The sequence below is a fragment of the Pezoporus wallicus genome, unplaced genomic scaffold, assembly GCF_028554395.1.
Source record: "Pezoporus wallicus isolate ANWC-B61680 ecotype Strahan unplaced genomic scaffold, APGP_CSIRO_Pwel_v1 contig_10389, whole genome shotgun sequence".
NCBI classification, from domain to species: Eukaryota; Metazoa; Chordata; class Aves; order Psittaciformes; family Psittacidae; genus Pezoporus; species Pezoporus wallicus.
Genome location: NW_026637666.1, coordinates 487,814 through 501,099, shown reverse-complemented (window position 1 = coordinate 501,099; position 13,286 = coordinate 487,814). Strand labels below are relative to the sequence as shown.

The 13,286-nt window shown below is 39.1% G+C and overlaps 1 protein-coding gene across 14 annotated transcripts in view; it reads right to left on the bottom strand.

Annotated features, from left to right (window-relative positions):
• BCAS3 (BCAS3 microtubule associated cell migration factor) overlaps positions 1-13,286 on the bottom strand; it is a 361,207-nt gene that overhangs the window by 266,004 nt on the left and 81,917 nt on the right. For all 14 annotated transcript variants that reach the window (XM_057407125.1, XM_057407127.1, XM_057407119.1 and 11 more), the window contains one exon: positions 7,832-7,925. In XM_057407125.1, coding sequence (XP_057263108.1) covers positions 7,832-7,925 — 94 coding nt within the window. The remainder of the gene's footprint in view (positions 1-7,831; positions 7,926-13,286) is intronic.

Below are 13,286 nucleotides of genomic sequence, written 5' to 3'. Positions count from 1 at the left end.
AACTTCATTAAGCTTGGAATGTCTATGAAATTCCTGTTTTCCTAGAGGGTGGAGGGGAAACTTACAGTTTATCATGAAATCTGGCTAATAGAAATGGTCAACATAAGGTAAAAACCTATCTGTCTGGAACTGATTTCAGAAACACTGATCTGATTTCCTTCCTTATGGATTCTATTTTTATTGTATTATCTATGGCTGTACAGAACCTGCACAAGTGTGGAGAACAATATATTTAGTAACTAATATTCAGCATTAGCACAAATAAAATGTCTGTAAGTTGCTTTTAAATGTGGTGAAGACAATTTCCTAAAATAAAACTACAGCCCTGCAGACTCTAAAATTACCCTTAAAAGCACATTTAACAATTTTGATAGTATGAGTAGATGTGTGTAGTTTACACACAGGTTGGTTTTAATTATCACAGTTCATAAAGGCCTTTAGACCTTAGATTTGTCACAATGAAGAGAGGAATTCTGTTAGTTTTCAAGAGGATAAAAATCTACAGAAGGACCCTCCCTTCTGGCCTCCTACAACTAAGATCCTCCAGTTTGCTAAGAGAACCAGAAAGCAGATTCCAGGATGCTTATCAGTTGTGTGATTTGCAGATAGGATTCTTTGGGAAGCCTCACCGAGGGTGACTCCGTCCCGAGGAGGGACCACCTCACACCACCCATATCGCCTCTTGGCCAGCTCGCGGCACTAAGCCGTAGCACTCCCTGCCAACATCATAAATGCTGCCATTAAAATATTTGTTTTAATTCTGACCTCAGAGTCACAGCTAATAAACAAGAAAGGCAACGAGAAATTGAAAAACAAACTAAATGCAGCTGTCGGACTGGACGTTTCACAACTGTATTTAACTGCATCCTTTCATTTCACTCCTATGAATAGAAGCCATACACCACAGCTCGCATGCCAGCGAGCCAACCGAGCACTCTTGAGTTCATTTTGCAGTGCTATTCCGTCATGTAAATTTTACTGTATTTTTAACTTTCCCTGCGAGATGCAGTCTGCAAACAATGGTGAACTATCTGCTGGTGGTTTCGCATTCGAACATGTACTAGCAGTGGATATAGCATTTGTCTCCTTCTCCCATAGTCTCCCTCAAACACAAGAGGACAGAACTTGTTGTGTATGTAGCACGCACGTTTGCCTGTGTGTCAGTTCAGAGCCCATTCAAATATATTTGGTGCCCAGCAGATGAATGGTTTAGAAACTCTGCATTTAGAAAGTATTTAGAAATGCAGTACGAAAAAAATCACCCAGAAGAACCAGATACAGAGGAGGGAAACCTAAAGCTTGTGCTGTTCTATGGCGAAACTCCCCAAAACTCACTCCTATGGCTTTAAAAGTATTCTTTTTAATGTGTCTTTATAACAGTGATTGACAACACCTTTCCAGAATGCATAGGTTTACAAATACCAGTTGGATAGAGAATTAGGAGTCTGACCATTCCTGAAAGAAATCCACTTAGGAAAGGGAAAAAGAGGCCACATCCTTTTAACACTGTAAATACAAATGCAGAATCAGATGATTAAACGTAAGGATTGCAAGCAAGCCAGAATTTCCCGCTTAGTTTGGAATACATTCCTGAGTTTGGAGGAAAATACAGATAATTATATTTTGAAAAAAAAAAACACCCCAAAACCTAGTATATTGGTGTGTTTTTCAAATCTGTAACATTCTCCTGTTCTCAGTGCTCAGGCTTGGATTGTGAAAAGGAAGAGGTAAGAAATACCACCTCATAGCCCCCCCAGACTAAACACTTTGTTTCTTGGGGGGGGGGAGCATATTTTCATTAAACAATAACAATCCATAACCATTTATTTTAAACATCAGGAAATCCTACTTGCAAATAATATGTACCCCGAGAGCTTTCAATTGACATGCCTTACAAAAAGAAAAAGGAGCAGATCTAATGCCTCCCAAATCCCACTGAAGCCTGAATTCTCTGTACTATCTCTGCTTCCACAACTTTGCTTAAGTCCCAAGTCCTTAAATGAAAGTAAAACAGTGAATACTTTGGACCAATATTAAAATAAATAGAAATAAACCAAAACATTTGAACGAGGCTGTACACAGAAATTTCCATAACAGACCATGCCAGAGCTCTGTGCAGCCCGGCGTATTTATTGCCTTTAACAACAGTGACTAGCAATCATCCCTGTGTCTACGATGGAAGAGGGAGCAAAGTGAATTAGTTTTAATGGACTACGGCTGACATCAGAATTGGTGAGGTTTTTTCCTCCTTTCCAAATCACAGAGTCTAATACAACCTAATGAAAAACGAGGATGTTTGCATGGTTCCTTCAGTCTCCAGTCTAGACACACTAGTTTAGACTAATCCAGTTTGCCATTGCGCAACCGATTCTAATTGGTAACATTTAATCCTTTCCCTTCCCTCTCCCCATTTGAGACCCTGCATACACTTACAATTCCTGGCAGACTATCATCAACACGTTAAAAGGCTCGAAGGTTTTTCTGTAAACATCTTCATTTAAGTAACCCCCTATGGTGTATTCCTTCCTTTTGCGACCTTCCAAAATTTAGTCCAGGGCATCTTCATCCAGAGTTTACACAAGAAGCTCTTGTCATTTACATTACACAGCAGACAGGATTCTTCTGTGATGCTGTAGTGACTATGACATTCTGCAAACGGCTTGTACCTGGGTTTTTTAGTGTATAAAAATATATATTATATACATAGTAAAAAATAAAGCCTCCTGATGACAAATTCTTGCACGATGTTGCACTGACAGAAAAACATATTAATAACCAATAAAATATTTGTCAGTGTTTTTCATTCTGGCTTCATTTTAACTGTGGTAAAAATTCAACCATAATAAATAGAGACCTTAGTGTCAATACTGCTGGTTTACATTATATAACAGAAAATTGTTACTGGTTATATATAACTGACGTTTCTAGGTACCTTACATTTATAGCACGGAGAAAGCCAAATCACCAGGTGACATAATGCGCAACTCAACATCACTAACAACATCCTACATTATTTTTGTGAGGCCAAGGTGTATTGACTATAACCCCATAGACAGGTCTTGGTCCTGGACTCAATATAAAGGTATCAAAAAATTTTTCAGGACAAAACATATATATATATATATATATATATATATATATATATATATAAGCAGAACAAGCATGATGTGCAGGTTTGGGAGCATATCTGCATAGATGCAGTCTGAAAAATAAATCTAAATAAATCTAAATTACTTAATGGCAATCAGGAAACAGTACTACATTCTTGCCCGGACACTCTGTTGTAAGCTTGCCTTCAGTTAATCTGCAACTGAATAGTAAGTCAGTGTTAACACTAAGTAGAAGCATCCTGACAATGCCTTAATGTGATTTTCATTTAATAAGTGAATTAAAGTAATTGTTCTTAGGGTCTCTGTGTAAGCCTCTTGTTTCCACTACATCAATATGTATGCCAAAGGTACTGTAATAAAGTCCCCAGTCTATTAATATTACTTCACTTTCTTGTATTATTTATTCTTATCTTGAAGTGTTTTAATAAAAAGCTTGAAGACTTCCTAAAAGCTAGAAGCTGCCTTCCTTGTTCAGCAATGACAAGAGTGGACATGGTGCTAGAGATGTGCCCACCTTCTTGGACATGGATCATAACCAATTAGGTTGAAGAAAGATTACTATTTTCCCAATCAACTACAGAAGAGTGCTATAATCAAAAGACATCCAGTGAGTGCCATTCAAAAGCCTTGGAGCAGCTACAGCACAGTCTACCTGCCACAGCTCCCCACAGAATTCATCCGCCTTGCTGGCCACTGCCAAGCTGCATGAATTATTCCACTGGCAGGAGCCCATTTCTGCTCATCACCTGCACCAGGGCCCCAGAGCTCCTTCCTCTTACATGCCAGTATCCTTGCCACATATTGTGGTGGCAAAAGTCACTTCATGGGAAGGGGCTGTGGTAAAACATAAATAAATACTATGGGTATGCATTACTTACTGAGCAAACAGAGCCAAAAATCAGATCCTTTTTCCTGTTAATAGACAGCAGCATTTCCACAGCACTTGGCAATGCTAGATTATTATTCTAGCATTTAATTTATTCAATATTGGATGGATGTTTTAAACAAAACAATCAGAACATTTGCGCTTCAGAAGAGGAACCTTACCTTCATGTAAGTCACAAACGCAATCCCTGACATATATGGCATTATATAAATAAATGAGGATTTTGACATATAATAAAGTGTCTGGAAAAACTGTGCCAGTTTCCTATGGAAGAAAACGATCCACGAAATACTCACATTCTAGCAATTAAAAAAGGAAAAAGAAAACAAGCCACAGTGCCAAGTCACCTGAGCTTCAAACTTGGAATCGGATTTATTAAACACACTTCCAAAACCAGAACAAGAATGTTATATAGGAAGTGTGCCCTCCAGCCAGAAGAAACACTGCCCTCAAAGCTGACAACACAGCTGGCAAAGGGAGCGGATTAAGGAGCCTCACGTCATAGCTTTGATTTTTACCACTAGAATAAGGACCCCGTTAGCATTTTGTGCCTGCTTCCCAAAGATTCAGTCAGCAACAAATGGCAAAGGAGGACCGGTTCTTTCCCACTTTTATTGAACTACTGCATATCTTACCTATTAAAATGAAAAATGCTGAGCAGAGAGGCAATAACAACACATGCAGGGACCCAGCTTTTAGAAATTCCACAGGACTAAGGGATTTTGTGGATGAGATGCCTGGCCACAAACTTTCAGCTGCAGTACAGTCCCTCCCCTCCACCCCCCAAAACCCCAGCAACCCACTGCCCACACTAAACCCGCACAACTTTTTCTGATAGACACAGGAAAAAAACACAGCAAACCCAAAACCACCAGGAACTGCAGTTTTTCATCTTTATGTTTCTCCCCCCCCCCCCCCAATGCTAAACATGATTTGCTACATGTCTTGGACTGAGCCTTTTACAGTCTCCCTGACTCAGAAGCAAGCTTTTATTAACATATAGGTCTGGAAGAGGTATACAGGGACATGCTAGGCAGCATTTAAAAACCCCAAAGTGTGGTTCCCCCGAAATATACTCAAAAATTGTATTCAAACTTGTTATTTTATTATCCAAGCTGGCTTTCAGAGCAGACATAGGTCTAATACCCAGAAAGTTAACTATATGCCAAGTTTCTTCAAATACCTCAAAATGGGCAAAGAAGTCAACAGATTTGCCTTAAATCTGAACAAAAGGTAGATCTAATGCCAGCAAAAGTCACTACAGAAACGTCTACACAGCCCAATGAAGTGCTATGCAGAAACACCCCTGCTTGTTCTTTCAGCCTTTTGCCTTGTAACACATACGGGTGGTTCTCCCTGCCAACCAGCCCTGCTTGGAACTCCACATGGATTATTTACCTTGCCGGGAGGAAAACGCAAACCCACAGACTCAAACCCAAAGCAAACCAGAAAAGCCAACAAAAAAGACCCACACACCTATCAGCAAGAGTCCTGACACTGTTTGCAACAGACTCAGCCAGGCCCATAATAACTTAATGTATCTCGGATGCTGTAAGTGCAGTAAGGGATTTCTTCTTGGTTTCAAAAAGAAAGACCAGGGGAAAATACGACTGCCATTTACTGACATTAGTGACTCTCTCCCCTTCCCACTGGATTGCTTTCTGATAATCCTACAGTGAAACAATCTATTACAAGGAGCTATTCTCTCAGCGATACCCATACATTTTGTACTGTTATTTGATCACTCATAACTTCTCCCTAGCAAGCTCCTTGCTCAGCATGGAAAAATAAACAGCAGAAACCCCCCAAACTGTATCTTACTGGTAACTGATACCTTTAAAACACAGCTTGAAGTGGCTGTGGTGCTGTTCTACTGGTTTACCACACAAAAACATATATATCCATCTACCATATCCATTGACTTTTAGTGAGCTCCCATGTCAGTGGTGGCTTTGTTCAGGACTTTTTCCAAACACAATCCTGTAAGTTTGTACAGACCTGTAGAGGCCATGGACCCTTGGGATGACACATGATAAAATTAAGCTATTTAATGAGCCATAGGGAATAAAATACTTCACTGAAACAGACTGGTGTTCCCTGTTTGCCTTTAAAGCAAAAATTAGCAATTGCTGCGTTCGAGTGCAGCATCACAGACACTGCTTGAAATCAAAAGTGGTTTTCACTACAACCAGCCAACAGCCAAAGACAGGATCAAAAGCCACTTCTTGTGTTGTTCTGCTTTGTAATGAGATCAGCTTGATTGGCAATGTACCACTATGGAATGGATGAAGATGATGTTAAAACACTGGCCTCAAACAAAGTTCTGCCTTGATGTTCAATAAAGAATACAGAATCCGGTGTTGAGTGCTGCTTTCATGCTGTAGGCAGCTGAGGTGATGGTTTTCAACTGGTTTGATACCTGCCTGTGACTCATCCCTCCTGCATTTGTCTCATAGAACACGTAATTTGCAATCAGTCAAGAAGAACACCAATTAGGCGAAGTGTTTTGCCATTGAGTATCTCACTGCACCACTAGACCTAAGGTAAGAATGTTGTATCACACACAAAGAATTGTCATTTTAGTCCCCGAGCAAACCAAAAGAACTTGATTATAAAACAAGTAATCCAACAATATGCAAATATAGCATTCCATTTAAAAAATAACCAGTTAATCTGCTTTTGCATCAACATTCTGAAGTTTATACAGTCATAAAAATTGTCTTAAGGAGGCATTTCATTAATCTCTATATGGCGTTTAAGCAGCTGTATTTCTTTCTCTTAAATAGCATTGCCCAACTCTAGGTACTATCTTTCTACAAGAGAATGAAGCAAAAACATTACTGTTCTGGAGCTGGCATAGTTGATTCTCAGTTAAATGCAGAGAGTTCCACGAGAAGTTCTCTGAAGTATCAGAGGAAAATTCAGCCAGATGGGAATACAGGGGTTTTATGTCAAAAACCCACAGTGAAAATGGGACGTCAGAGTAAGACCAACTGGTGAGTAAAAGTGAAAACATAAATGACACTTTTAGTTTTATTCTCTGAAATGCGACTCCAGCCTCAAGATCTTCATGGCATTTGCTACGTTTTAGAAACTGCTCATTTGGGCAAGTGGGAGCTGTTGATTCACCAGCCATTGCACTGACTACTACTGCAATCCACTGCAACGCTTAGGGGTTCTTCTGCCTATAGGCAGAGTAGCAAACATGTTAATTGTCAATTTGGTAAGATTTATTAACAGACAGGATTTGTAGGTATCTCTGATGCCCACAGGCATTGTTCATTTACAAAGAAAAATGTGAGGAATGGGTACTTTTCAGGTGGTTCTTAAAAGCATTTTCAAATTACAGTTGATTTCACTCAGAGCACGGGTGGAATTCTAAACTCCATCAACAAAACACATAAATGGTAGTGTAAGATACTTTAAAAGTGAAACAATTAATTTCACTGTCATACTTACAGAGGAGTACAATTTAACATGTGGGCTGATCCTCTGGATACCTGCATATTGGAACATCTGGATACCTGGTGGGCAGGATACCCAACAGAAAGGAATTCCCTAGTACTTCTACATTCAAAGTGGAAGACTTGAATCTTCTCACATACACCACAGTATAGATCTGCTTCAGTTTGAAATTTCAAACAAAAAAAAAGACATTAACCACTGTGTGACACATTCAACCCTCAAGAGAGCAGGTCAGAAGTCCTAGAAGCAATGAGTAGATAATTGCATGTATCACAATAGCATTTGCAGTTCCTCCAGAGAACACATTTATGACACTTTACTGTCTTCATCTTGTTTACAACTATCATGTTAAAACAATAAAATAACTTACCACTAGGGTTAAAAGCCATGCAGCAAATAGGCTTTTCGTGAGCAGGGAAGTGGGCCACAATACCATCACTATCAGAGTCCTCACTGACAAGTACCTGCATAATATTAATAGAGATGAAGGAAGGTTAGAAAGTAAAAGTACACCTAAGAGAAAATTTCAACTTAACCATATAGGAATTGTTTTACAAGACAGATACAGTGGCACAAATTAGCAATGTTAACTACATGTGAACTAAATACAACCTTCTTTTTTTCAGATAACGAGACATGAGACATGCTCAAATAACCTACTATTAAATAGACAAGATCATGCACTTTCCACCTGGATTCCCTATTTATTTAGCCTATTCAAATAAGGCAAAATGGAAAACCAGTACTGTTTTGAAGTAGTAATGGCTGAATAGAAGTTTATTACAAAAGAAGTCTGTACGCAGTGCACCAGGAAGCTGCATTTGCTTCCACTGCTGTTGGGCACTGGATGAGCTTAAAGGTCCCTTCCAGCACAAAGCAGTGTGGGATACTGTGATCATTACTCATAACATGTGACAGGAGCTCCTTCAGCGCTCGCATGGAGCAGAGCTCTCATTCCACCAGGCTCAGCAGCATCATGCAGTTGGACTAACGTAAGGAGGATCAGTGTCATTCCTCTGAAGAGCACGCATAGCTCTCTAGCTGAAAGCAACACATGATTTTCCTTAAGCAGTAACAAAAATCACATAATGGAAGGAAAAACAGGAGGTTGCATAGACTTTTTCAAAGAAAAGGGAATATTTAACTATTACATAAATCAGTATTTTCTTCATGAGGATTCAAAGTATACATAGGACGGAAAAACAGACCCAATACCCATAAAACTATGGCCTTGCTTTCCATCAGCTACACAGGCAGGAACTCTACAGCTTGCATCCTGCTAACACGTGGTGACAGACTTGAGGTATCTGGATTTCCAAACAACACAAGAAATGCTAAGGACTAAGAGCACGTATGAAAGCAGCTGCATTGCCAAACAAGAATCTGATTAAATTGCCTCAATGGACATTGTGACAGCATTGCAAAGGTTAAAAAAGGTATTACAAAAGGTTAAATAATTCTGCTGTTGTAAAATACCTGCTTGTGAACAACAAAGATAATTAAAAGGTAGGAGAGAGTTTTCACAGCAGAAGGAAATAAAGGGGAAAAGGAAATACCTGGCCTGAAATGTGTTGTGCAACATCTTCTGAAGGGAGCGACAAAGGACGAGCTTTTGGTTGTCTTAAACAAAAGGGTATTTGAAGTTGATAAAACCACTTGGCCCAGTCAAAACCAAAGCTGATTGTGAAGACACACAAAAAGACCTCCAAAAGAACACAGTATTACCAATGTCTAGTTGTATGGAAAGGGAAAATATATCCTTAGGTATTTAGAAGAGAACCAAAAAAAAGTGTGAACAAAGCATACGCAAGAGCTGTAAAAGTATTTTATTCCTTGGTTTCATCATGTTAAAGACTAAATGAAATAAACCAAGGAGAAAAATCTGTCAGGAAAGGACTTAGTGAAAGGGTTTCTGTGGTAAGCAAAAACCACCTTCTTAACAAGAGAGTGCAAAATTTCCCATTTCAGGTTCAGAATAATTTGTCTGCTGCTTCCAAAACAATCTGAAAGGGTTTTAATACTTCCTATTCCTAACTGATATCAGAATAATTTGAAGATATTTTTATGCTTCAAAAAGAGAAATCATCTTTAAATGTTTAAAGAAGTCACGTAATAAGGATGAAGAGGCCTGCGCCTGACTTACTTTAAACATTCAAATTACTTGGCACTGTCACATAAGCACAATTATGGTTTTGCTTTCCGTTGTCAGCATTTCGTGCTTATTCCAGAACCACTAACCAAAGGGTCTGGAGATCTTCCTAAGAGCATTTCAAAGAAACACTGTTCTTTCCTCAGCTGATATAAGCTGCACTAAATAACTCCTGTAGATCATCTTTTTCACTTTTAGGTAACTTGGTCTTATCCTTAACACTTCGCTCTAGTTAAACATACACAGTAATGATAAAGTAACATCATAAACCAGCTTCAGGTGGTTCTAAATCTAGTCTGCTAAACAAAAGTGTTTCACCCATGAATGTGTATGCACCAACAGTATCTAAAATGATTGCTAAAAACAGTGATGTAGGATATTTCACATGCATCACCTTCTACAGACAGATTGATTCAGCAAGGCTTTTCTGTATTAACTAATGATAAACGCTCCACTGTTATCTCTGCAACATAACCCCCTATTCAATGGACAAGAAACGCTCTGGATGGTAAGATGACCTTTAAATATTTTCCTTCTGGAAATATGATACAAAGCAAAAATACCACAACGTTAAAAACTGTGAAACACCTCAGACATTCCAATTTGTGACTACAATAAAGCCCAAACCTACTATTTGTATGCTATGCTGACTGGTTCCATGCTTTTAAATGCTTTTTCTCAAACACTGCTTAAGATTATCTTCCTGGAAAAACACCCTTTGTGTTTCATCTAAAAGGAGTTCTTAAAAATCTTCACTTTTCACTGTAAAAGCTGATGTTCAGGTACAGCAAACAAGTCCTTGCTTTGGCTTTCTCCTCTGTGTCAGAAAGACAAGAAAGACCATCTTGTTGGCATAATGTCCAATAAGGAAAGAAAAGCAACTGTGAGCTTGTAGAGCCTGAAAACCTTTGCTTGCCACCACACCTGGCTCATGCAGAGCTTTCAGACTCAAACTGAAAGATGTCAGTCTCCAAAAACATCACCCACAAAAGCCTGGAAATCCCTGGACAGCACAGAACCTGAAACTCGGGTTGTGATGGTGCCGCACCACCTCCTTTCTTCCCTGTCAGTCCCCACCAACTGTGGCCACAGAATGGAAATACTTGCTTCTGAGGCACACATGGAAACAGCACTTGTTTGTGCAAGTTAAGATGAAGTCGAAAAATGCTCTTCAGCTTTTGAAAATCAACGTGAAAAAATAAATCCTTGTGGAACTGAGAAGGGAAGAGCTTGGCTTAAAATCACCAACTTCTGTTTAAATCTTGAGGCTGCACTGATGGATTTGTCATGTCCTCCAGTGGACTGCTGGGGAAAACATACATCACCTTTTACAGTTTCAACACTACAAAGGAAGGAGGGAGGAATAAATCAAAGGAATTACAGCAGTTGACTTAACTACACCATAAACCAAAGAAGACCCTCTTTGGAAATGCCCCTTCCAAACCTGCCATAAAACAGGAGCCCGGTTCACATGCCAACTTAAAGCTTGCAGAGCTTTAAAATCATAGTATGATTTTCACCATTGTATGTAACTTAAGGAAGACAAAATTATGCTGGTATAACACAAGATGCTTTATACTGGAATAGAGATCTTTAAGCAGACATAACTACCTCAGTACAAGAGGGTTTATATCGTTTGGGTAAATCAAACAGCACAGAATCCATGCAGAGGATGGAAACCAGAGCAGTGCAGTGATGAAGGAGTATCAAAGGCCTCTGCCACAGAGGCTTCACAAATTTTAGAAACCACTTCTTGCAAAAGCTGAAGTGGAAGATGCTACCTGAGAAGTGTTGGAGAGAACAATGTCCATAGGCTAACGAAGGGCCCATTCAATCGATACCGACACTGTACAACTCGTTCCTTTTGGCCAGTTTATGGTTTCTTACCACTGAAAAGAGCAGAGATGGAAATTTTTCTTGGAAGTGAAACCAGCGGTACAAATTGCTTAACAACGCATGCAAGTGCTGTCAGAAAGCTCGAAGGAAGCAGCTCATTCAGCTTCCCAGCACACGCTGCAGACAAAGCCCACAGGAATCCTGAGGCTGCAATCTTTATCATCCCAAGTAGGCTTCATTCCCCAAGGTGGTGGCCTCCAGTCACTCTTCTATTAAAAGACCTTACGAATTCTCTCATTGGAAAAGTTTCATAAATCTTAGCATTACCTTTATAACTGCACAGTCACTGAGGGTCACGAGGATGCTCAACTATCTTCCTCATACACTTCCCTACCATTACAAGGAGAAACACCATTTTAAGAACGACCAACACCAAGAAACAAACAAAGGCTCTTGTACCAAGATGGCCTTGCAAAGAAGCACTCAGTCTACTCCTGATACCCAAATAGTACCTTATCAAGAGAGCTGCAACACTATGTTCAATAAAAGGCTGCCCAGCTAAGAGAGCCAGTAGCTGGACACACAAAGCCAATGCTGCAGCACTGAAGCCAGCTCTATGAAGTTCAACAGCACACTGGAGTTAATCGAAGATGAAGCAAGCCCTCTTTATCTCACTATGAAAGAGAAAGAAACAACACACCTAGGGGATCATTACATTTACTATCAGAAAACAGTGTTTGCTTTGAGGGCATGAGATAGCTGAAGCCAAAGCTTTTTTCTCTTGTGCCATATTTTTCTTCATTCATTCTATTTTCCATACTGCTGAACAGAAGCCACTTGTAATTATGACTTCAATTATTTTAATCTTTAAAGGCAAATTACACTACTTATCCCAGTAGAGACATGTTTTTAAATAAAACATGAAAGTAACACAAATACAAACGGACACAAATCTAATCAAGCAGGTCCTACTCTTAATAAAATTAAGAAAGAATAATCCCATCATCATAAAAACGAATAGGTTGGGCAATATTTATAAATCTGAATAGTATATAATAAAGAGATCTTTGTATGTACACTCATTAAGACCTGCATTGATTTAAATAGCTGAAGTTAGGGCAGTGTTGGCCTCAGTTCCTAAGCACAAAACCCACCCCTTTCACACTGACATCCCACCCCCCCCCCCATTAGCCTCCCCCCAACTTATAGCTAAGGTCAAACATCAGTGGAAAAGGGCTAAAAGTGATAGATCTGCGGCATTAACTACTGCACTCCTTTTAATAGAATCCAGCATAAACTCAAACCAGCCTTGTGCTCAGCCTGAACCATTTATCTGAGACAAAAATGTCTTCTTGACAAAAAACAGATCCCCTTTAATAAAAGTAAGGCAGACAGTATTATGCTCTGAGGGAATCCTGTTGCTCTTTTTATATTTATATATAAAAAGGATTCTTCTGTAATACACGTAGATATAAAAAGTGAAGAAAATTGATGCCAAATATATGAGCATCAGAACATCAGATTAGCCTTTGTGAAAGCTGTTCTCAAAATAAAAACACTGGTGTTAATGACAGTGAAATTACACGTGTAGTTAAAGTTTTATTATTGAATTTGCTTTATAAAGAATAAAGAAAGCTTCTTTTTGCTTCAGACCAAAATTTCACAGCAATTCCTGCTCCCGATAAGCAACTTTATTTGGTTCAGTCGTTATTAACTCCTTACTAAAGGAAAATGAACTTTTGAAACTGCAGCAGTCTCCAGGGTTTTTTTCTGAAAATTCCTTCTTAATGCAATAAAAAGTTAATAGGGAACAGGAAAAAAAAAAGCAAGCACCAACCAC